This window comes from Vicugna pacos, chromosome 14 (assembly GCF_048564905.1).
Source record: "Vicugna pacos chromosome 14, VicPac4, whole genome shotgun sequence".
Taxonomy (NCBI): Eukaryota; Metazoa; Chordata; class Mammalia; order Artiodactyla; family Camelidae; genus Vicugna; species Vicugna pacos.
In genome coordinates, this window is record NC_133000.1 from 48,381,871 (window position 1) to 48,406,117 (window position 24,247).

A 24,247-nucleotide genomic window follows, 5' to 3' on the forward strand; every position below is an offset into this window, starting at 1 on the left:
GGGGCAGCAGTCAGAGTGGAGGACTATAGACACAGTATAATTGCTCATGACTAAAAAACATTTAGGGGAATAATGGGCAAGATGCTTAGCACAGGGATGGTTGTAACTTCCTATCTGTGGACCATTTGTCAATTTAGTGTTTTGTAAACAGATGATTTCCTATAATACTTTGGTGGCATGCCAAAATTAGAACTCAACAGTGGAAACTAAGAAGAAGAAATTTCTCCCTGGGCAGTAAAACATTTAATGACAAAACTTTAATTACCTGCTTTATTCTGCACAAATCTTCTACTGCTTTGCCAGTTAGGAAGGTCATTGAGGTAACTTTATTCTAAAACAGACAATTCAAAATAGTCATTATGCCGTATTCCTGGCTCCAGAACTCCCAGTGATTTCTTACAGCACAGCAATGTCACATCAACTCTCCTGCTTTTCTTTTACGGTCCTTCCTAACTGACTTCATCCCATCTGTCCGACAAACCTCAGTTCCTACAACTCCATCCCATCTTTTCTTATTTTCACAAACTCCATCTTGAATCTCACATTTCGGCCCTTCTCTATGGGCTGAGAGAGGAGGCTGGCATTCCCTATCTTCATCCCAAAGTCTAATCATTTAAATTCTGTCTCTATCATGAAGCCTTGTCACTCATGTCCCAATCTCATCACATTACTCTCACTGCTTCTGGAGGTAAAAGGAAGGAAGGTGGGTACCTTAAGCAACAAGCATTTGTGAGTATCATGATGTAACCAGATTGCCTTACGGACTTAGAGAAGGATATATGAGAATGATGGGCTCTAGCCTCTCGAGATCCTTGTCAGACTAGGGAAGGAATATTAACACACAAGTAAATATCAAAAGAAATTCAATACCTTTAACCACTGAAAAGAGTCATGCTGGTACTAGAGCCAGAGACTTTAAGTTTGAGTAAGTTTTGTGCCAAGCACAGCAAGAAACAGATTGACATATTAAATCCTTGGAGAGCTGCATGCTTGAAGTGCTACTGGCTGATGTAATTCAAACCAACAAATGCTGTGTTTAAGGCAGTGTTGGGGGCAGGCCGGGGGACACAGAGTTACATAACACATATAACTTAGAGGAGGTTTCCTAAAAGGAAGGCGGATGTCAGCAATACATACTGGGGCTTTTGAAAATGAATATTGTCATGATTTTCTATCCTAAAAGGCAAAAACGTCAAATTGATTGCAACCATGGTTCTGAGGGTGAGTATGTGCTGGCTTAAAATATGAATCAAAGATAACACTGTACTGAGCAGTGAGTTCCAGCCAGAAAAATGTTTTGATTTATTACACTTGACTTTCCAGTAAGATAAAGTAGTTGTACCAATTAAACTCTTGGGTCTCAAGAGGAGATAAGCTAGTGATATATTAGCTAGGCCTTTTTTCTTATTTAATCTGCACTGATGGACAGAAGCTGGGGTGGCTGTGGATGGCAAGGAGTGATCTGTAGACTGGACTTCTGTGGCTGGTGTTCTCCATGTAGGTTATCTGAGACCCAAACCCGCCACTCTGGCCCCTCTGGGAAGGGAAATGCATAAACGGAATAGGAGCAGAATGGCAGTGGCCCAAGGAGACTTATTAATACTACATCTGCTAGCAAGCCGCATCCATCTTGAGGGATAAGACATCAAGAAGCATCCTTCCCCAGGAATGGGCTGGAAGCATGGGGGTCTGGCCGTTGGTGCTACTTTCTTCTTGGTTATTAACACTCAAGCAAATAGGGCGCTTTTTCCTGTTTAGTGCTTATTGTAAAAGAGTGTTCAATTCAGCTGAAACATGTAGAAAAACTAGAGCTAGGGAGACCGTAAGTCATGATTATTTAGGTCAGTCCAGGAACTCCTTCCAACTCCCCCATGATGGCTGGGGGGTGAGGGTTAAAAACTGAAAGCTAATTACACTATAGGTCAGAGTATACTAAGTGCCATCAGAGTAACGTGAAAAAGAAACCAGAGGAGAGGAAAGAGGGGCTGGGAGAGGATTTGTCTGCTGGGTCTTAGATGTAGGGAGAATCTGAAAGGCAGACTTTAAGGGGAGGACTTCCAGGTCAAAGGAATAGCTTGAACAAAGGCATGGAGGTAAAAAATTATAAAGTAATTATTTATTTTGCTTAGCTATAGCCATGGTATATTTGTAATCAGACCTTTTCTTATAAATGGAATTCCTCGGTGCTCCTAATCACATTAATCTGTTTTTAGACTTTTTAAAAGATTTGTTTTGGAAATACAAAAATGTGGTTTGGTTGGTGAAGTTCCAGGTGAAAATCTTTTTGCTAAACTCAGAAATGAGAATGCATGATTACTAAAGGTCTGAAAAGAACTAACGAACTACAAATTAAGTTTCCTTTCTTACCCCAAGATCTCGGGAATTGTCCACATGAACAGATACATAGCGGGCATTGATTCCTTTTACACAGTTGATGGTGATGTTCTTAGTTTTGTTTTTATCCTCATCTCCCGATTCCCAAAAGGTTTCTGTGGAACCATCAGTCAAACTGCCAATCATGGCAGGTCGGCTTGAAGTTTTTATGTCAACGATGCTGGTTAAGTCCTTTAAGCACATTACTATGCATAATTCCTACCGGAAACAAATAAACCTAATTATAATACTCAGACGGAAATCTTCCATGGTAATAAAACAAACAGACATGCGATAAGAAGTAAAAAATAAGAATCAAACTGTTTATGAGTAACTTTCAGTTTCTCCTTCAATACATTGTTGAGTATTAATAAGATAATATAGGATAACTGTTAAATGACCGACCTGACTCATAGCTTCAAAGCCAGACTGTATGCTGATGCTAAAACTCTCTTCACTATCTCCATCATCTGATTTCGACAAAATATTGTTAATGTGATGAAAGACATTGCTCTGATGGAGGAACTGGTGATCAGATTGCTTGAATTTCAGACTCCAGCATCTAAAAGAGCATAAGCAATATATTAATTATTTTTCAGAAATTTCTAAGGAATTCTTGGGAAAAAAGCACTTGATAGGTAATATTTTAAGAAATCTAATGCTCTAGGCAAAAAATACAAATTTTAAAAATTCAGGAAACAAAATCATTACTCTTGCCTTTTTTTTTGGAGAAATATAGGTCATTTCTTTTGAACAATATAAATTCTAAGGAAAGTTTTAAATATAGAAAAACTGGGTACATGAAGATCAAGGCTACAGAAGTAAAAAAGGTAACAAATTAGTTTTGTGGACAAGTGTTACCCCAAATGTAAGAGTCTCTCAAATTTATTAATCTTATAATTCCATACCAGTTCATCAGAGTATAAACACACCTTGTACTTCAAAAATTTTGAGAGAAGGAAATAAAATCTCCCCTCTGCTGGTCTTATCATTAGGGATGTGGGGAGCCAAAATCACTCCATCAACTTATTTCTTATAAAAATCAATGCAAGATTTATTTATATGTGTAGTCTAGTATGTGGCTCCAATGACAAGGTTCACAATGTAAAAGTAATGTTAAATGTCAGCAAGTTGGGACTTAAAAATAGGTGATGCTCTTCAAGTCACTTTTAGGATTGGCTGCATATGACTAGGCTCCATTTCTTTTGGTACTCTTTTCAACTCAAAACCCTATTTTGATTTCTGTTTTTGAGATCTCATTCTCCCTCTCCCTTTTTGTGACATTTAAGATTCTGCTCTTGAGTTGCACTGAGACAAGTGACTTGGCGTAGGAGAGGGGAGAAAGTGAGGAAGATTGCTACAGACTGTGGTAATGTGGTAACTTACAGCACTAAGAGTACATTATCCACATTTTACAGAAGGGCTAACAGGTATCAGAAGAAGAAAGACAGTTCTAGATTATGACAGTAATAAGGGAGGCACCATTCATATGATGCAGGGAATCTTTCTTACTTGAAAGAGGTCTTTCAAGCACTTTGTGCTTTGACTACTCCATAAAAATTTCTTTTACAAGGGACCTAGAATACTTAGATATAAAATTACCTCAGGGCCATTTGCTGTAATGAACTGCCACTGGGGAGAGACATCATAAGATCGGAGATCGTTTGAAGTAAGCGGTGAAATGTATGTGGTAAAGGATGAGCGGCTTCCCCTGCAATCACTATATCTGAGAGTGGATGTTCACATACTCTCGTATCTTTCTCCTAAGACAGAAATTGAAAGCAAGTTGATCAGTATGTTTGCTGGAAGGTATTTTCCCCACAAAAGAATACTGTGTTATGTATACTTTAAGGACACTCGTGTAAGGCAAATGTAAACACCACCACCAAACCATACCCAAAACATCCATTAAGATCAACGAATTATGTTTACATTATTTTTAAGGAAAAAGTGATAAGGTCACCTATAAATAAAATCACCAAATACCTGAGATGAGCATCAATTCTAGTGGGCTTACTAATCGACTAGCAGAAAAGAGCTGTTCCCCTCAGCTGAGCCTCACCCAAACTGCTGACCCACAAAGCTGTGAGCCCACAAGCCACCGTTTTAATCTGGTGAGTGCTGGGGTGGCTTGTTATACAGGAATAGATAGCTGTTATGCATGTGTTACAATCTCACACTGTTAATTGTGGGTATTTTTCTATTTTTCCTTGCAGTTCTATTGATTTTTACTTCCTATTTTTAAGGCTATCTTATTAATGAGATACATTTTTAGAATTAAACTTTTTTCATTTTGTAGCAAGCCTCTTTATTCCTCTTAATAATTTTGTCTTGAAGCCTATTTTTTCTGATGTTGAAATAGCTGTACCAACTTAATTTTAGTTGGTAATTATCCAGTGTATCTTTTTCTAATCTTCTTTTAATCTTCCCATAACCTTAAGTTTTAGATGTGATGCTTATAAACAGTATCTAGCTTTTGTTTTTTGTAATTATTCTGACATTTTTTGCCTTTCAAATGGAGGATTTAGTCTTCCACCTTTTTGTTCTAGAAATAGAAATGAGACCCACAAGTCACAGCTACAGAGGTAGAAAAGGGGCTGGAACTCAGGCTGCGAGAGTCCTAGTCCAACACTCTTCCATTATGCAAGTTGCCTCCTGTAAAAACCCAGTCCCTTCTAGACAAGCGGTTTTGAATTTCATGTCCCCTATGCAGTATCATTTTTACTCTCTGGTGTCTTACAGCAATGGTGTGAAGTAGACCGATCCTCTCTGTAATAATGCTGCCTTCTTTATCCGTCTTACATTGCACTACACTAGTATATAGCTTCCAGTCGATTGCTTCGTGACAACGATGTCTAGTGAGAAATCAGAATTGACTGACAGCGTTTTTGGAGACAAAACTTTCACTCAGTATGGTTCATATGTTGCTCACAGCACTGAAATTTTATTCCTGCCTTTAGGTTATATAATCTGTGAATGACCTCATGCAAATTACTGTTTTATCTGAACGTGGCTCCACTCATCTATAAAAATATGGACAATTAAAAAACCAAAAACCCCATTTACTTGTTCTGTGTTTTCTTTGTTTGTTTTATTTTCCTCATCCTCTTCTTCCTCTGGTTCCACTGGAGCCGGAGTCAGTGATGCCACAAAATGCCACAGAATATCATGGAGAGAAGTTGTTTGGATGACGTTGCACAGAAGCCAGTTGAAAGCCTGAACAAAGGATGGATAAGTAAGTCCAAGATAAAAAGCAAATAAACAAGTAAAAATAGCAGGGCTTTTCTAACTTGGAAACAAAGAACCTTCATGGACTAAGTCTTTTAAAGACAGATACCAGGAAGTCTAACCATTTCACTGAAAGCACACTGAATTTAACATAGTTAATAATTTCGGCTCTAATTTTAAAAAGTAATAGGAAAAATAATACCTATGAAATGAAATACTTTTTCAAACCACTTTTTATTTCAAAAATTTGTCTTAATTTATTCAAGCACATTTTTTTTCCAACTTGCATTGGGATCAACATAAAATTCTTCTTAAATTCTATACAAACTACCATTTACTTAAATATATTCATATTGATCCCATCAATAAATAGCAGGTTACTTCCTACCTATGATAAGGAAAAAAAGATTTATTATATACAAGTCTATGATATACACCAATCCACTTCTAGAGAACAGAGACCCAGGTAAGTTATATTGTTAAATTTGTAACAAGCCCTACTTTTCATCCCCTTTGCATGATGATTCTAACTGAAATGATACGGTGATTACAAAAAGCTTTTTTAAAAAAATATTATCAGGATTCAAATAATAAAGCAATGCAGAATAAACTTTCTTCAGAGTGCTTAAATATGAAACTCTAAATTCATTAATATTCATAACCTTAAGAGTTTAATTTTGATGTGAACATTTGATATTTTCGATTTGCTAATGTCCCTTAATTTGTCACAATGTTTCATAGAAAAGTGATATTATTACATAGACTCATCACATGACTTGTATGATCAATGAATCAGTAACCCTACTGATGTATTCTTACCTCCATAGCAAAAACTCGACAAGCAGACTTCCTTAAGGCCTGCTTCATTGCTATTTCAAGACCTTCTAGATCATGATGCTGTATAACAAAAGCTAAAACTGGCCACTGGAAATTTCGTTCTCCTTTAGAAAGGGAGCTGTGGGCAGAGATTAGCCGGGAAAGCTCAGGAGATGGATGTCTCAAGAGGGAAGAACCAACTTCTATTAAAAAAAAAAAGAAAATTATTCATTTTCCTAGGCAATAAATATGATTAATATATTTAAGATGATTATTTACTTTAGAGTCTTCGGATTTTTTGTTTGTTTGTTTTTGCAAATCCTAACAATTTTAATTTTTACTGCGCTCAGAAAGATTAACTATCTCACGGTCCTAAAGTCATATAGCTATTAAGTTGTGGAGTTGAGTTTTGAAACCAGATCTGAATCTAAAGTCCATGCTTTCTAAAACAATAAACACTAGGCAATTAATTTTCTCCCTAAATGGAATCTACATCTTATCCCCAACATTTTCTAAAGGACTGCTTTATAACAAATGATATCTCAATAAGAGTGCAAAAATACTTGTTGAATGAACCTATACATCATTAACATTTGATTTATCCTCCATAATATCTTCCCTGAGATCTTCAGTAAGATATATTATCATCTATTGAGAAATACAAGTGCGGATTTTCATTTAGTAACTGGTCTGTCTGACAAATCATTAACATTTTCTTTTCTCTTGGGTTTCTTTCTTTATGCTTGAAAGAGAACCAATCAACCCTAGTTTGGAGCTGTTGATACCAACTGGTCCAGATTATCTAATATTTTTACTAATTAAGAGCTAGTCATGGCCCCAAATTATATTATCTATTGAGAGTGGCAGCTGCTACAAGAATTATGAACTTCTATTAGGACTGGGAAGATAACTGTTAAAGTGTAAGTCATTGGAAGTGATGGTTCACTGACGCTTAGTAGAAGGGATAATGGTAGAAGCAGTTGGCTTAGATACCTAACAAGTAATGTATTTTAAAGTCAATTTATTCTTGAATAACACTGGACGATCTCTGGGTGTCTCTTCCAACTGAGATGCAAAATTTAGAGAGACACATTTATGGCTGTTACACATAGAAGGCACGTCTACTATAATTTAAAATTAATCCATTCCTCTCCCTCAAAAACTAGATTTAAAAAAACAAACAAAACCTTTTGGATCACTCAGTTTTCTTTTTTATCTTTATACTTACCAGTGTCTCCACTGTTAACTCTTCTTCTAGGGATGGCTTTAACTCGTGCAGGTAAAATGGAGTGTTGTTTATCATATTCAGAAGCAACAACTGAGTATGATCTTTGGAAGACAGTTCTCTTGGCGAGATCAGTATCAGTTATGGGACTAGTTTCCAAACTGCAGACAGAACAAGATGACAGATAAAAACTCAGGAGAAAAAGTGAATGATGTGACACTATATTTAGTTTATAACAGTGCAGTCAAGTATGTGAGCCTACATTTCATGTGGAAGAATACAAATTCAAAGTCAACTTGACAACTTCTTTTTAAATCATAATTTGATCTTTCCAAATGTAGTCACATTTTGACTGATTTCAGAACTGCATCTTAAAAATTTTGGTTTTCTTAAGTCTGCTTTGCATTTTACATGAAAAAAAGAAGAAAAGGCACCAAATGTTCTAAGCTCCTTTCAGAATCAAAAGCACTGTGGGAGAAGACATGTGTCATGATATTCAGAAGAAACAGGCAGATATATCCATTAAGAGCCCTGAGTGGAAAGAAAATGGATATGTACATACAGAAACATAATAAAACGGAAGTGAAAGGATGCAATTTTCTTTTGGTGCTAGTTCTCATTCTTGTGACATGCTGCCCAAAGCCCCATCCAGAGCACGGCCACAACAAAGTGTAACAAGAAGTAACAAACTGATTTCCAGGGTCAGAGTTAGATGATACTTACATCCTATATGAGAACTCAATGGTTTTCAAGAGGGTTTTAATAAACCAACAATTTTTCTATTTACTATAGTAGCATTAAAAAACACTGGAAAAGGTATTAAGATGGTTATATAATTTCCTTCACTGAGGCATTTTATAAAAAAGAGAAACACCTTTCCTTACTTTCTAAGACAAATTTACAAACTACTTTTTTTCAGGTATTCTTTTCTCTGTCACCTCATTCCAAACTGGGATATTTTTGTTCACCCTGAGTTCTAAAGTTGTTTCTTTTCCACCATTCAAGCAAGGTTTAAAAATCCTATGTCCCTCAGTAAAGTTTATGTATTTTCTAGTAAGTGGCCAACTCCCTGGCCATTCTCTTTACTCACTACCTAAGTGTGTGCACATTCTTGTTTGAATAGTCTATAAATGTTGTACATAATTAATTGGAGTAAAGGTGCCTGGATGTCAGTTTGGGCTGTTTGGTTCCACAATGATAGGGATATGTTTAACTTAATTCACTTTATATATGGTGTCACTATAAAGCACAAGACATCTGTTCTGCTTTCAGAGGAAGTTTATCAACTTAAAAAAATTCTTGCACAACCTAAGAAACAATGACTTCTTCTTTTAAAAATGATCATGCTTGTGAAAAAACTCAAGCAACGCAAGAAAACCCAAGGGAAACAAAGAGGACCATCATTAACCCAAACTTGGCTACTTTGGGCCAGACAATTCCTTGTTGTCGGGGCCTGTCTTGTGTACTGGGGGATGTTTAGCAACATCCCTGGCCTCTACCCACCAGGATGCCTGTGGAACCAGCATGTTTATGACAAAAATGTTTTCAAACTTTGTCAAATGTCATCTCAGAGGCAAAATCACCCCATGTTGAAAACCATTGATTTAATGGATTCATTATTCATTCCCTTTTATAGCAGCTTGAGTTTGTAAAGATTTTTTGAAAGAACAGCTCAAAGGTGCTATATTCTCAAATTACTGTATGCCTGAGAATGTCTCAACCTGGCTAAATGTAAAACACTTGGGTCATAGTTTTGTTTATTTAGGATTCTGTGAAAATTACACTTACATGAATAGTAGCATTTTTTAAACGTAACTTTTCATTAATCATTTGATTCATTCCATTCATCCATAATTAGGTTCTACTGTTTTCAAGATCTTTTATATTTGAGTATGTCTGAGTGACTGAGCAAAACCTCTAAGGTGGCATTTTCTTTATTTTGGAGTTTTAGAGACATTGTTTCATTTCTTTCATTCAAAGTTGTCATACAGAAGTCTGAACTCAGTCTAATCTTCCTTTTGCAAAATGACTTGTTTTTCTATTCTTAGACACATGAAAAAATTCTTGGTTTTTTTTTTCCAAAAAAAAGTTTTAATATCTTATAGTCACCTGTTATAAAAATGTCCTTTTAATCTGGAAGTTTAGTACTTTGTTATTTGGGGAAGTTATTTTTTTTTTTAATATTTTAACTTTAGATAAATCTTCAGTTGTATTTGCTGGTTTTTCTACTTTAAAGAACCAGTTACTCCCACCTCAGATTGTCCTGCTTCCATACCTGTTATCTTGGCTGTCATTGCTATAATCTTTTCGTACTTTTACTCTTTACTCATTATGATTATCTTACATTTTTCCTTTATGTTAATAATTCAATTTATTATTCTAAACATTTCTAAGACATTAATTAGTCTTACAATGGTGTGGATGTCTGTCCTCTTAGCTCTGTAATGTATATTTTTACCTCATTCTGCTTTTGATCTTATTATCACACTTGGGCTTTTGTTTTATTAAATTTATTTTATCAAGTTTTTCAGTACTGCAGAGTAGTTATAGAAATTTTCTGTTCATCCTTGAGAGAGCTTTCTTTTAGATTGGGTTCTTCATGTGACTTGTAAGACATATTGTTTATTTTCATTTTCTTCCTGCTTACAGTGGGCAGCTCTGTCCAGGTCTTCTCTTTGTTCTGAAAAGCAGGGGTGGACTTCCCCACAGTCTATCCCAGGGACCATTCCAGCCAGTTGGTAGATATCCTACTCCTGTGGCAGCATCCCCTGGGGCCCTGCATTGTTACTCTTCTCCAGCAGGGAGCTGTGGAAAACAGGACTCCCTACAAGATCTCTAGTTTCTTCCGTGACACCAGTGATAATACAAAGGGCTTCTACTCTAGAGGGTTTTACCTAAACTATTGGCAGATGTTGCAGGTTTGGTTCCAGAACACCACAACAAAGAGAGTTACATGAAATTTTCTGATTTCCCAGGGCATATGAAAATTATGGTTGCACTGTACTGTAGTCTAGTAAGTGTGCGATAGCATTATGTCTGAAAAAACACAATGTACGTACCTTAATTTAAAAATACTTTATTGCTAAAAATGCTATCACCTAACGACGCAGGGCTGCCACAATTTGTAAAAACCGCAGTACAAGTGAAGTGTGATAAAATGAGGTCTGCCTGTATTAGTGCATACTTATGACTGCGTAGAATGAACAGCAGCATGTCTTCTTTCTTCCTTCAGCAAGTATGTTCCTTTCCAGTGACATCATGTTCACAGTTATTCATGCCTGAAATCTTGATGTTATCCTAAACTTATCCTTTTCATTACCTAGTTAGTCAACAAGTCACACTGATTTTTCCTACAAAATATTTCCTTTACCCATCTTTTTTCATAACCATTGCCAACACAATCCATTTTCACACACTTAGCTGAAATCTTTGATTAAAATTTTCAGCTTCTCAGTTGATACTGTGAAGCTGACTATCTCTGCATTTTTTTTACCAGTTAGTCCTCCTTTAAAAAGTCTCACTGGTACCTTTCTGCATTATATTTAAATGCTGCTCTTCAGTCTCCAAGAAGCCCTTTACTCTGATGCTATAATATAAAGGGCCAGGTTGAGGGAAGCATTGCAAGTAATAATCCAAGAAGCTCAAGATTTACTTTCAGAGCTACTTCCCCTAAGACCCCTTCTCTAAGCACTGCCTCAAAGTGACCTTTCTCTAGTCTGAGTTTCTAAAGCACTAAAAGATATAATGTCACATAGTGGAATCTTGTATTACTTCATTAGTTGATCTTTTCTCTCCAGCTGGTCTCTGCTATCAAAGACCTTATCTGACTCATGTATACAGGCTTTTTCTTACTGCTCTAACGGTGAGCAGAGCTGACACAACCTTCCTTCCTGAGATGGAAGGAGGTACAAAAGGACTTCTAGAGCATTCTCTTCTAGTTTAAAGTCTTTCTTTTGCTAAACACTGGACTTCAACAGAAAGAAGATAACTCAAATACCTCGGTGGCATGGACTTCATGTTGCTCTCGGGTTCTTCAAACACATTAGGACTTGCGTCAGGAGTCACGGATATGTATGGGGCAGGTACCGAAGTTGAACGCAGGTATCTCATTTCATCCTGGAACAGGTTGTCATCTTGATAACCCACAAAATTTTCATGGTGATGCCTGCATTAAATTAAACCCGATAACTTAAAGTATGATGGCAATACAGGTATTTTCCATTTTTAATCCCCTTCGTATAAGTAAAAGCAACACATTAAGTCTATAATTGAGGATTAAAGTATTAAAACAGTCATAGATGTAAGTAAGAGGAAATAAAAATCTGACAACTTTACACATAGATATTCCAGGTACCACAAACATTTCAAACCGAAATTGAACATACTTTCTTTCCTTCTGAGAACCTTTCCATCTTCCAGTGTTTTAGTGAATGACCCCACCAGCGATCCAGGTGTCTCAAGCTAACGTGTCTCAGTGTACAGCAGGCTTGGCACTGTGAATGCCCGGTTTCCCCTCACTATTCTCTCTTCTCCTTCCCCATCATCACTGCCTTGCTTCAGGCTCATGATGCTTCTTGCATGGACTGCAGAAGCACAGGCAGTGACCTTTTTGGTAGGAACATATATAAGAGTGAAATTTGAAAAAGATTAGAAATATGAAATGTTCCATGAGGTAGGGGGATATGTATTTGCCAGAGAGCTAAAAATAAAAATACCCACAATTAGGGTATGCCAGCATTTTTTATATCTTTTATCATTTGACTCTATCCTTTTCAGACCAGAACAGAGAGGTGTTAACCTAAGCACAGTAAGCGATATGACTGAAGCGACAGACTTGTTGCACTTGACATTCCTGATGATTTCCACCACCATCCCAAGTGTACTTAGTCTCATATTTTCATTTTTGTTTCCCATTTTATTGAATAATAAGTACAAAAACAAACAAACTACATAGCTCTGCTTCTTAAAATGGAACTGTGGGTTAAGTCACACCAGCAGGCGACTTCTAGAAATCTTCATTTGTCAGATGATTAAAAAAAAAAAATCTGAATTTGGTCTATGAAATTATATGCTGTTCTAGAGTATCAGCATATAATGTATGGACGTATGGGTTGTACCAGCCAATCTCAATATGGGAAAATAGTATACTATTAACAGGCTTCTCCCCACCTTCGGTTATGCCCTTTGATCCAGTTTCCACATCAGTAGCAGAGTGACTGTCTCACTGCAAACCAGTTCATGCGTTTCCTTGTTTAAAGTTCTTCCTCAGTGTATGCGATAAAATCCAACCTTAGCCTGGGCTACAGAGCCTCACATCACCCAGTCCTGGGGAACCACTTCTAGGGCATTTCATCTGTTTCTCCTGGTAACCAATGCTTTAATAAGCCTGTGGTGAAGCTATTTCACTGTGTCTTCACATATGAAGAAATATGGGAAGGAACAGCTTTCCTCCCATCACCTGCTTGATTGATTTCTATTTATCCTTCAAGACTCTGCTAAAATGTCAGGTCCTCTGGGAAATCTTTCTTGATGGCCTTGGGAAGACTCAGGTGCCCTCTATCTTTTATGTTCCGATAGTGTCCTACACACACTTCTATCACAGCACTCTGCACGTAACATTTAAATGTTTCATTTGCATATCTGTCGCCAGCAGAGTGTGAACACACAGAAGTCAGGGTTTTATTATATTCGTCTTGGTGTCTTCAAGGTGTAGCACAAAGCTGGTAACCGGCTAACTAACATTTAAATGCTAATAGAATTAAAAATTTGAAAAATCAAAGATTTTGACAGCAAAAGCAGTTTTGTTCCATTTTATCACTTCCCACCATTAACAGACTAAAGTCAACTTACCAAAGAGTAAAAGATAGCTAAAGTCTTACTTTCTGAGACATATTCTGTAGTAATCAACAGGAGCTGTTAATCCAAAGTGATTAAAAAAAAATAGTCAAGTCATATTACCTAGCTAATGTCTGCAGGTAGAGACAAGGCATTTTAACCGGAAGATCCTCAGAAATGCCCTCTTTGACGCTGGGAAGCTGAGACTGGAATGGCTTTGTAGGATGGTAACACAGAATGCTTGGCTCGGCTGCACTGCTCAGGGACAGCAGGAAGAGGGCGTTGGCTTTAATCACCTGGTGAGCTTCCATGGTGGGCAAGGCACGAGGGGTCTTGACTTGCAGTGGCTTCCTCCTAGACTGTTTGACCTGGCAAAGAAAATGTGTAGGGATCTTTTCCTACTTAGATTCAAATTTCAAATTTCTTAACCTAAATATTTTGAGTTTCTAATAACAATTATTAAACACTTGTAGAACTACTTTAAAATAGTAACAGTGATCACCAAAAACAACATTCACTTCATGCTTCTCCTGAACTGACTGGAACTATTTTATATCAAACACAAACTGTATTTTTTCCTTTCCTTGGGAGAGTTTAAAACCTAACTAGTAAACTATAAATGTAATTTTTTTTAAAAAAAGTAAATAATTTGTGTGTATTCAGCAAACATTTTTAGTTAGGTTTGCCACTAGTGTGACTGATCTTAAATTTCTTTTGGTTCTACAACATAAATAGGGATTAAGAAAAAAAGAGAGGAGATAAAGAGTAGAAGAAGGAAAAAGAAAAAGAGAGTTAAGAGAGATAAAGATAAAGAGGGAAAGCTATATATATATATATATATATATATATGGAGAGTAGCAGACAATAATAAAAAAATTACAAAATAAACATCTGTCACTAAGGCATGTGTGCTATAGGTTAGCTATTTTGTGTTATCTCAAGATATAATTAACATTTGTAATTAAAAACAGCTGATCTGGTATATAAATCAAATTTGTACATAATTCCTACTGTAAAAATTGATCTTAATGTCAATTATGTGGAATTGTCTGATAATATGATCATAAAATGAGATTTTTATACGGTTTGTACTTATCATTACCAGTATAGCCAGAACAAAATAAAATACCTTCTCCCTTGCAGCAGCCTGTTTTTCACGGAGGTATTTTTCTCTACAGCGATCACACACCAGATACCACGTGCTTCCTCCTATGCCTCCATCACCACAGTTACCAGCCCATCCTCCACAAAAATGCCCAATGCTATTGTAACCTTGTCCACCAGCATACCGGCCACAACCTTGAAATAAGAACATAAATAAAACTTAACACTTTAAGTATCCTTAATAGTCTGATCTTTGCCACTTATTTACAAATGACAGATTTCCCTCATCAAAGTAAGCAAAATACTGAAGCAAGTATCTAACTTTTTTTTCCAGCCTGTTAATTATATCAGCAAAATAGCATGGGTGATCAAAAAGCAATCAATTAAATGATGCCTAAAATACTGAAGATACTCTACAAAGGCAGATGAAGAGAAATATAAAAGGTGGGTGCATTTAGATTTACTTAAGTATGCCAAAAAAATCAGAAAAAATAGATACAAAATATTCTGTAAAAATGATGTATTTTATAAATTACACCCTTTACAACGTTTCAACATAATATGTAGGAAGAGAAAAAAATTTACCCAAATTCATAATAGGTGAATTTTGGAATAGTAATCAATTGTTATAGAAATAGTTGTATTTATCTAAAATACTGTCTTCTTTTTTCACTGAAGTATAGTTAGTTTACAATGATGGGTCAATTTCTGCTGTACAGCATAATGTTTCAGATATATATATATATATATATATATACACACATACATTTGTTTTCATATTCTTTTTCATTATAGATTACTACAAGACATTGAATATAGTTCCCTGGGCTGTACAGAAGAAATTGGTTGTGTATCTATTTTATATATAGTAGTTAGTATCTGCAAATTTTAAACCCTAATTTATCTCTCCCCACCTCCTTTCCCCCCTGGTAACTGTATGTTTGTTTTCTGTCTGTAAAATACTGCCTTCTGTTGAAACCATTGATAATATCTCTTCCACAGGAAAATGCCCAAATAAATCAGTATAAAGTAATTTAATTTGAAATTCTGAACAAGAAAACACTACAACCAAAGGAAACCTAAAGTCTATAGACATATTATTCCTACTGTGTGAGACAACTTAACAGTATCCTTTGAGTAACATATACAACATTTGAAAAGTAAGCACTATTTGAATGTGACACACTAAAATGAAATAGCACTACATCGCTTTACCATCATACTATTTGAGCTTCACCTAGTCTTCACAAAACCTATATTGATAATGCACTTTAAAAATTACATTAGAAGATACTACAAATTCTGGGCAATGGCTTCCCTGTACTTTGACACTCTTCACAGAACAGATTAAGTCAGAAGTGACCTAATTTGTTTTTGCATGAAAGTACTTGTATATATTCAGTAACGTCGCTTACCGGGGTGAGCCTGTCTCATGTGGTACGTCACTGGGTACGGATGGGACTCTCCACACAGCTCACAGATGGTGTCTTTCTCTGGGCCTCCTACTGCCAGCTGGGCCATCTCACCAAACAAATTACCCCTGGGCCGAACTTCTGTCTTGTCTTTTTTCTTTTTTTCTTTCTTGGCCTTTTTATTCTCTTTCTCACACTCTTTCTTTTTAAGGACTGCACAAGAACCAGGACTTGGAAAAATCATATTCTGGGAAGCTGCTTTGATAGTAGCCAAAGAGATGTCTTCCCAAAAAGCCACTAAATGTTGTAGAGTTAAGGGAAGAGGAGACTTGGACTTCATTGGGTGATGCATGGACATTTCAAAAGTGGCTTCAGTCTTCCCATCTTCACATTTTTCATGCAGAGGAGGTTCCTTCAGCATAGACAATACCTTATTTTTGTTGATACTACCCATTTTAGATATATCTGGTCCATGAGGTGAAATATTAAACATATTCAGTGCAGATGATATTTCCAATGAGTGTCTGTTTTTTAATTTGGTTTCCTTTTCTTCTGTAGGCTGCTGGCTGTTTAGACTACTTCTTATAGGAGCATGCTCTTTGGAAAGTTCAGGATTAAATTTTAAGAAAGAAGAACAAGCCATTGCATCGTGCACTATGCCTTCGTGCCACAGGAAAGAGGCAAAGACTGCTCTGGCACACTCAGCCACAGAAGGGGACATGGCTTGCTTGGCCGGCTCTAAAGGTTTGGCTCCATCTCCTTTGAAGAGAAAGCTAGATTTTTCCTTCTTGGGCCTGGTATGCCTATTTGCACATTTTCGACTTATTTTAGGGGATGCTCTCATTTCCTGTTCATCTTTCAGTGGTGCTTTTCCTATGCTGAAATGAACTTTATTTGAACCTTCATCCACACTCTTAAACTCACTGCTTTCATCACAGGTGCTGTCTGTTAGACTGTTTGTTTTTAAAGTACTTGAAGTACAGACTTCAACCACTTCACTGTGGAGGTTTTCTTGTACCACATGGGGAGAAGGGGCTCTATTTTCGGATCCAGAGGACTCTTTAGCATCTTTTGGGACTGGTTTTGGTTTTGGCGATGTTGATCGTCCCCTTAGTGGTTCCGTGAGCGGCATCTTCTTCTTGCGGAGGGTATCTGGGTCAAGTGTGTAAGAGTCTGATTTGGAACGTTCTCGAGGGGGATCAAGTTTCGTCTTAACAGGAGCAGTGCTCTTCTGAGGTAGATTTTTCTCATGTGGTGAGGAGGAGCGTGGAGAACTAGCACCAGATGGGCTAGACCTGTTGGCGGGGAGGGTCTTTGGCTTAGGAGATGATGGCCGAGAACCTGGTCCTGGGGATTCAGCTCTGAGGCTAGAAGACATTCTCCCATCAGATTTCAGTGTCTGTAGGGTGTTATGGTTCGGGGACAGTGACCGACTGTGAGAATCTGACCTCAACTTGGCAGCGTCAGATTTCAACATGAGAGATTCGCTGGCCGATAAACCTTCTGTACCCCTGGGCTTCTTCTGATCAGCAGTGGTCCGGCTCATACGTCCATCAGGTTTAAGTGTTCTGCTGTGTTTGGAGGACAGTTCTGATTTTCCTGATGTACAGACTGGTCTAGGTGTTGAGATAGTTCCTCGGTCACCTGTATGGTCCATTTCATAGTGAAACTTGTTAATTAGAACTTACTGCTGATTTAGCCACTAAACAATGAAATAAAAAACACAGCTAAAAAAATCTGTACTGCTCGTCACAGACAAAAATACTTGAAGAATGAAGGAAAAGGGGGGGACTATTTCTCATCAAATTTCGGTTATGTCATTATATGACCATTTCCACTCAAAAACCATTCTAAATAAATGCTGAACAAATAGCACCTGGGTACCAGTACGACTTATCCGTGATAGCTGAACTTCAGCCCTAATAAAATCATTAGCTACAATTTCAATTCAGTGAGGGACTAGACAGAAAAAAACCATAACTAAATTTTTGGAATAAGAAATTATGGGAACATGTACTTTTAAATATATGAAGTAGTAGAGCTAAATTTCCAGTAAATACCACTCATCTTTATTAGGGTAAAAGTGTAGGTCTTGTTGAATTAGGAAGTGGAATATGTATAGATACACTTACCCCTTTTCAAGTACACAAATAAATCCAATTAGGCTAATAAAGGGCTGTTTAGGAGACATATTTTAGTAATTCTAATATTCTAATAATTATATTACAATAATTTATAATGAACATATGAATGTTCTAAAGCTATTATTTAATTGCATGCAATTCAGGCAGTCTATTATTTACAAAAAGAGTGTATCCTATAAGCTTAGGTAGTTCATAAGCTTAGCTGGTTAGGACTCAAGAGCCTGTGTTGCCTTGGAAAGAAGAAAAATGGCAGGACCCTCAGAATTAGAAGTACAAATCTGAACTGCGGGACCTTGAATCAGGGAGTCAGCGGAATAACAGAATATAAGGATACAAAGAAAAATCATCTGCTCTTTACTAGGCAAAGCACTAGATGATTTGCATACCTGGACAGCATTTGTATTTGGCATCCTGGCCCTCATTCAGTATCTCTCTTTCCTACTACTTCATGCTTCCCTTTGAGACATTAGAGCCAGGTGGTCTTTGCCGCCAGGAGGTGGTACAACCTTCAAGATTTATTTTAGGGAGGAAAGATAATCCTCCCTAAAATAAAAATTCCTGCCCTTAGTACAAGTGATATTAGTTCACTGTTAGGAGGAAAGCAACCTGACTGAAATGATTCAAGTGGTATGAAAAACTGAAAATCCATAAACCTTGCTAAAAGCATTTATATTTTTTGAAAAAGGGCACTTAGTAAATTGAGATGAATCTGTTAACTGGTTATACTGTAGTTCTTTCTTTTTTAAAAAAGGAATATGAAGAAATTTGGATAACATTGGGAAGTGTTTTTTGGCTCTCTTGCACGTGTGTGTGTTTACACTCGCACCCTAGCTATCTGCACCACAAGAGAGTATTGCCGGAGAGCCTGCCTCCTGATGGAAGGCCTGCGAGGGCTGTATCCTTGTCTGTTACTACTCTTCACTGATGTAATGTCAAGAATGGGTCAGTACGGTAAGTGTCCAATAAATATCTGTTAAATGAGTAAACAAATTCCTATTTTCTTATTTTTTTTTCTTCTGCTAGTCATAAATCTTCAGATTCTCTGAAAATTTACTTTTTACTTTAATGGCTCCCACGGCCAGAGGGCAGAGGTGACAGTAGCCATTGTTCTGTAAGGGTCAGATTTTATAAACCAATATATTGTATTTGGCAGAATTAAACATCAGTCTAGTCCTTGCCACTAATTCTGATGAGTGATATCTGGAGCACTAGTTTTTGTTATTATGCTAGTAGCTGGAAACACCTTCATCATCACATTTATTTCATAAGCTGAACCACACATCATGGTGAATCTAGACAAATAAGTAGTAAATCTTTTATATCTGGCATTCCTCTCTCTAAAAGATCAATTCATGAATTGAAAGAGGTTTGCTTTCTAAATTAATGATGCACAAATACTCATAAGGGAAATACCCTCTGTGGTTAGTGAAACAACTGAATCTTTCAAATATCAGGAACATTGATTGTCTGATGCTAGCAAAAATGTTCATCACAGCGAGAGGGTTAGAAAAATACGGCAGCTGTATACCTTGTTCCTATGCTTCGAGTAATGGTGAATACTTTTTTAAGATCTGTAAGTGGTGACGGTTGAATACCTGTTGGACTCTAGGCACATAAATAATGAGCTTACTTCCTGAGATGTATTTGTCAAATTACAACTAAATCCTGCTGAAAATTTTACTTTTCCAAAATATATTTCTTATATTTAAAAAAATGCATATGTCAAGTTAGTTAAGTTTGATAAACCCATATGATAGCTAATTGATGTTTATCTTCTTCATTTGGGTTTCAAAAGTTTTGAGGCAGGTAGTATTACTAAAAATGGTCATGTTGTGGCTGCTTGAAGTATCTATAAACAGACATTTTGTCAAAAGCTTTAGATGACAAATACTTTCACATTCATCACTTAATTTTGTTTAATGTTTATGTTTATCATGTGTAAGTTTAAGTGACACTTTTTTGAATCTCAAAAGAATTCTGAAGGAAAAATAATTCAGGAAAGGATAAAAATTTAGCACATTCAAAAAAATTAATAAAAATGTTACATATTAAGTATTCATTCATTAATAACCTTCATAATTCTTTTCATGTCAAAATTATGAATAAAGGGTTACATGATACCATCCTATAATACAACATAATATAGTACTGTACCGTAATACGGTATGTCGTAGTATGTACTACGTATCAGCTCACATAACACTATATACTACAGAAGCCAGGTATTATAATTATACCATAATACTACATAGTACCTCTGTCAACTGTACAAAGGAGAGATGTAAAAACTGTTTTATCCATTTCTAAGAACACAGGTTTTTAAAAGTTTAACTAAATAATACTTTAAGACAAAAATATGTGATGAGGCATCTATAGTATTTTAAAAAACCAAAGCACATTTTAAAATTGTCTGACATTTTACCAACTGTCAATAGTCTAAACATTTCTAAGTTTAAAATATTAAAACTAAGTAACTTAAGAAAATACTATAAGGAAGACCCATGCCAGACAGGACATCCTTGAAAAGTAAACTAAATTAAAAAACTTAATTACCAAATTGTTTCTCATAAAAACCTAAAATACGAAAATGATCTTCATATTACATAACATAAAAATGCGTCTAAGGTTAAACTGTCACATGAGATACTATGTTCTCATAGGTCATAAGGTGCTTTATGGCTTACACATATACCACCTTGTTCTGATAATAACGGTTTTACAACTCCCCAAAGGCATTTATTTCTACATAATTTATTTTTTAAGACCTCATATAGGTTTGAAATTAAATAACAGTACTATTTATAACCTGCAGATAGAGTAAACATGCATATCAATTAGGATAATCAATACTACAATACTGAACAGTTACATCACAAATTATCCCAAAATATCAAATTTTAAATAAAATGATAAACTTTAATCTTAAAAAATGGAATGGGATGAGAATGACTGAGGTGAACTAACACGTCTTTATTGAGACCTGTGTTCATTCGGAATGGCCCATCCGTGAACGCACGCATACCCACCCTTCAGTTTGTGAGACAGAGATGAGAGAGCAGAGGCAGGCCCAGCTACAGCATAATTTTTGTAAATGCGCTCGCGAGAAGCAAGGTTGCGAGATGGAGATTCTACAGTGGAAAACATCGGCAAAGAAGCAGCACAGATTCAATGGAAAAAAAATTTAGCAGAGAACACAAGCAGAAACAAAGCATTTCAAATGGTATGCGCACCTATTAACTGTTATAAAAGTTTATATTCTGCTAAATTTTTCAACAAATTTATAGTTCTCTAAAATTAAAACTGAAAACAAAGGTCAAATTAATTAATTTAGACTAATAATGACAGTGCCAAATGTGTTAGTTTAAAAGTTAAGTAACATTCACAGCACTGATAAATCAAATCTGAGCATTTCTTTTTAGACTAATACTTCTTTAACTCAGTTTTCTTTAATTTGGTGCTCATTTACTTATAAATGGAAGTTTATAAGTAAATTATTTTTTGATAAATGGTAGGAGATAAAGAAATGTTACTTACAGTTTAACCTATTATCACCTGGTTTTCTATATGGACACATGACCATAATTTTTCCAGTATGTATCTCAGAATGGACCCTAGATGACAGTTATGGTTGACTACTTTTTTGAGTCCATCTTCAGGAAAAAATGCTAGTGCTAATTTCAATATTTAGTGTTTGTTTTCTAAATCCTATTATGAGATACAAAATTTTGTTTCTAAAAATTTTCACAACACAAAGCAAAAAAAAAAAAACAAAAACCCACAAGTCACTGAAAATGTTAGACACATTAATGATCTACCATGCAGAAAATGAAGTACTTAAAATTTTAAAAATTATCTTTTTTCAAAGAATTAACAGAACCTTTATTAGTCTTTTAAAAGCAATATGCTAAAAAAAACTCTATCAAAATCTGAAAATAAAACCACTATTTAAAATTTTAACTCCTGCCATTTAAAATAAATGTAATCAACTGAGCTAAAATAAATTCAGGTTATAAGGAGATAACTTTCTTAATATTATTGAAATAAAAAAATAAATACAACATCTACTCTTCTCAAAACAGAAAAAGTTAATAGCTGACTTATTCATGCTTATGGCCAAGGTTAAAGGTGAACTACCCATAAACCAAGAAGTCATTCCATATAAGGCACTGAGTGTGAAATATGTGTCAGACATTTTCCTAGGAATTGAGGATAAAATGATGAACAAAATGAAGTCCTTGCTCTTATGAAGCTTCCAGTAAAAGGAGAGAGACGAGGAACACATTAACAGACACCAGACTGAGTGGTGGTAAACTTGGGAGCTACAAGCATGCGGATGTTGGATAATACTCCACGCCTGGATAAGACGTTAGGAAGTTGGGTCTAGAAGAGACCAAAGCCCTGGCACAGTCCTAGGAATACAGAATAGAGGAGGATGCAGAAAAGAGCCTGAAAATGAACAGCTGAGGTAGGAAATACCCAGCAGGCAAAGGAAGAAGGTGTTTCAGGAAATAAAGATCAACCCTGTCAAACACTGCTGATAGAGCAAGTAAAATGAGATCCTAGAGTTGACAACTCAACTTAGCAAAACAAAAGTCAAAGACTGATTAGTGCAATTTCTGTGGATAAGGACAAATGCAAAGACCCCTCACAGTTGGTTAAAGAGAGAATGGTACGAGTGGATGGAGAGATGGGACATACATGCTATCAAATCGTCTTTAAGTTAAAAAATGTTAAAATTTTAATATCTTTGAACATCCTTCTTTTTAAAGTCTATAGAACTCAAAGGTTATCAGGCACTGCAAAAGGAGTTCTTATATTATTTCAATCTCATATAATACATAGTCTGCAACTCTCACTGAAAATGTCAGTTAGGAAAGTGTCAACTTTTGACTGGAATTCAAGGGCAATTCAAACTGCCAGTCTTGTAGGCTGGTCACTAAAATCTGTGAAGACTGGGTTTTGCAAGAGGATACAGGAGCAGGAAATCAGGGTACTATCTTAATTGAAAGTGCCCATAACATAATGTGCAAACTACAAGGACACTTGAAGGATAAGATGTTAAAGGTTTTAGGATAAACTCCTGGAAAAGGTTTTGAAGCCAAAATAGCCTTAAGTCTTTTCAATAGGTTACAAAGCTTAAAGAGATTGGATTCCCAGGTATGATTCAGAATGAGTAAGAAGAAACATTTTTGAAAGTCTTAAAAAAGGTTATTTTTAAATGCCTAAAGAAATTAAACTGTGATTGCACACAACACTTGTTCTACACATTTAAATTTTACAAAATTTGCTCGTGTTTAAAATACTTCGAAATAGTTAACTTTTTAAAAGATTCATATCTTTCAATTTAAAAAGGAAAGTAATCTTTAAAGAGATATATTACTATCTATGCACAAAGGAAAAAAAATTGATTGACTTTTAGACACTTGATGGAGTTTAATCATGTTCTTTTAAATCTTGCCTTATAGACAAAACAACTAATTATTAAATCCATCTCTGTAGAATTTTGATTCTTTTTTTGTGCATAATAAAGTTATGCACTAAGAAGAATAGCATTTAAAACAACAGAAGAAGCAAATCTTTACTCCAGTACTTATTTGAAGTCAATGCTGTTTGTTTGGAATAAAATATCTCCTTATTAACAATATGGCTCTTTACACATCATTTATTCTTTGTCTTCTTTGTTTTTAATCCCAAGTATCAAGTTCCATGGGGTACTTCATTCATTCTCTGGTCACTGAAACTCTGAGATCATTGTATATTGTATTTAAAAAGAATTATTCTCTAGGCTAATGACAATAATAAAACAGTATAACTTACTTTTTAATAAGGAAAGCATTGTCATTTCAGTTTGACAAAGACAAATTGTGGTTTTGCTGTGAGTATCAGGACCCTGACCTTGTTACTGGGACAATACACTGGGGACATAGGGGATGTTGGGGTGGGGGGCTGGAAATCAAGGTGCCTGTTGCCATCCGGTGGCAGTACACAAAACTGCAGTCTTGAGATTAAGAAGGTGGCATATACGCTTTTCAGTGTTGATAATGAAGCAATGATCTTTTTATATCCACTCATCTGTTGATGAACACGTAGGTTTCTTCCATATCTTGGCA

At 35.9% G+C, this 24,247-nt stretch overlaps 1 protein-coding gene across 8 annotated transcripts in view; it reads right to left on the reverse strand.

The window, feature by feature from the left end:
* MYCBP2 (MYC binding protein 2) overlaps positions 1-24,247 on the reverse strand; it is a 233,182-nt gene that overhangs the window by 24,585 nt on the left and 184,350 nt on the right. For all 8 annotated transcript variants that reach the window (XM_072976390.1, XM_072976388.1, XM_072976389.1 and 5 more), the window contains 11 exons: positions 15,997-17,637; positions 14,607-14,776; positions 13,601-13,845; positions 11,640-11,807; positions 7,646-7,803; positions 6,421-6,620; positions 5,440-5,589; positions 3,976-4,136; positions 2,779-2,935; positions 2,368-2,592; positions 266-331 (listed from right to left, as the gene is read on the reverse strand). In XM_072976390.1, coding sequence (XP_072832491.1) covers positions 266-331; positions 2,368-2,592; positions 2,779-2,935; positions 3,976-4,136; positions 5,440-5,589; positions 6,421-6,620; positions 7,646-7,803; positions 11,640-11,807; positions 13,601-13,845; positions 14,607-14,776; positions 15,997-17,637 — 3,341 coding nt within the window. The remainder of the gene's footprint in view (positions 1-265; positions 332-2,367; positions 2,593-2,778; positions 2,936-3,975; positions 4,137-5,439; positions 5,590-6,420; positions 6,621-7,645; positions 7,804-11,639; positions 11,808-13,600; positions 13,846-14,606; positions 14,777-15,996; positions 17,638-24,247) is intronic.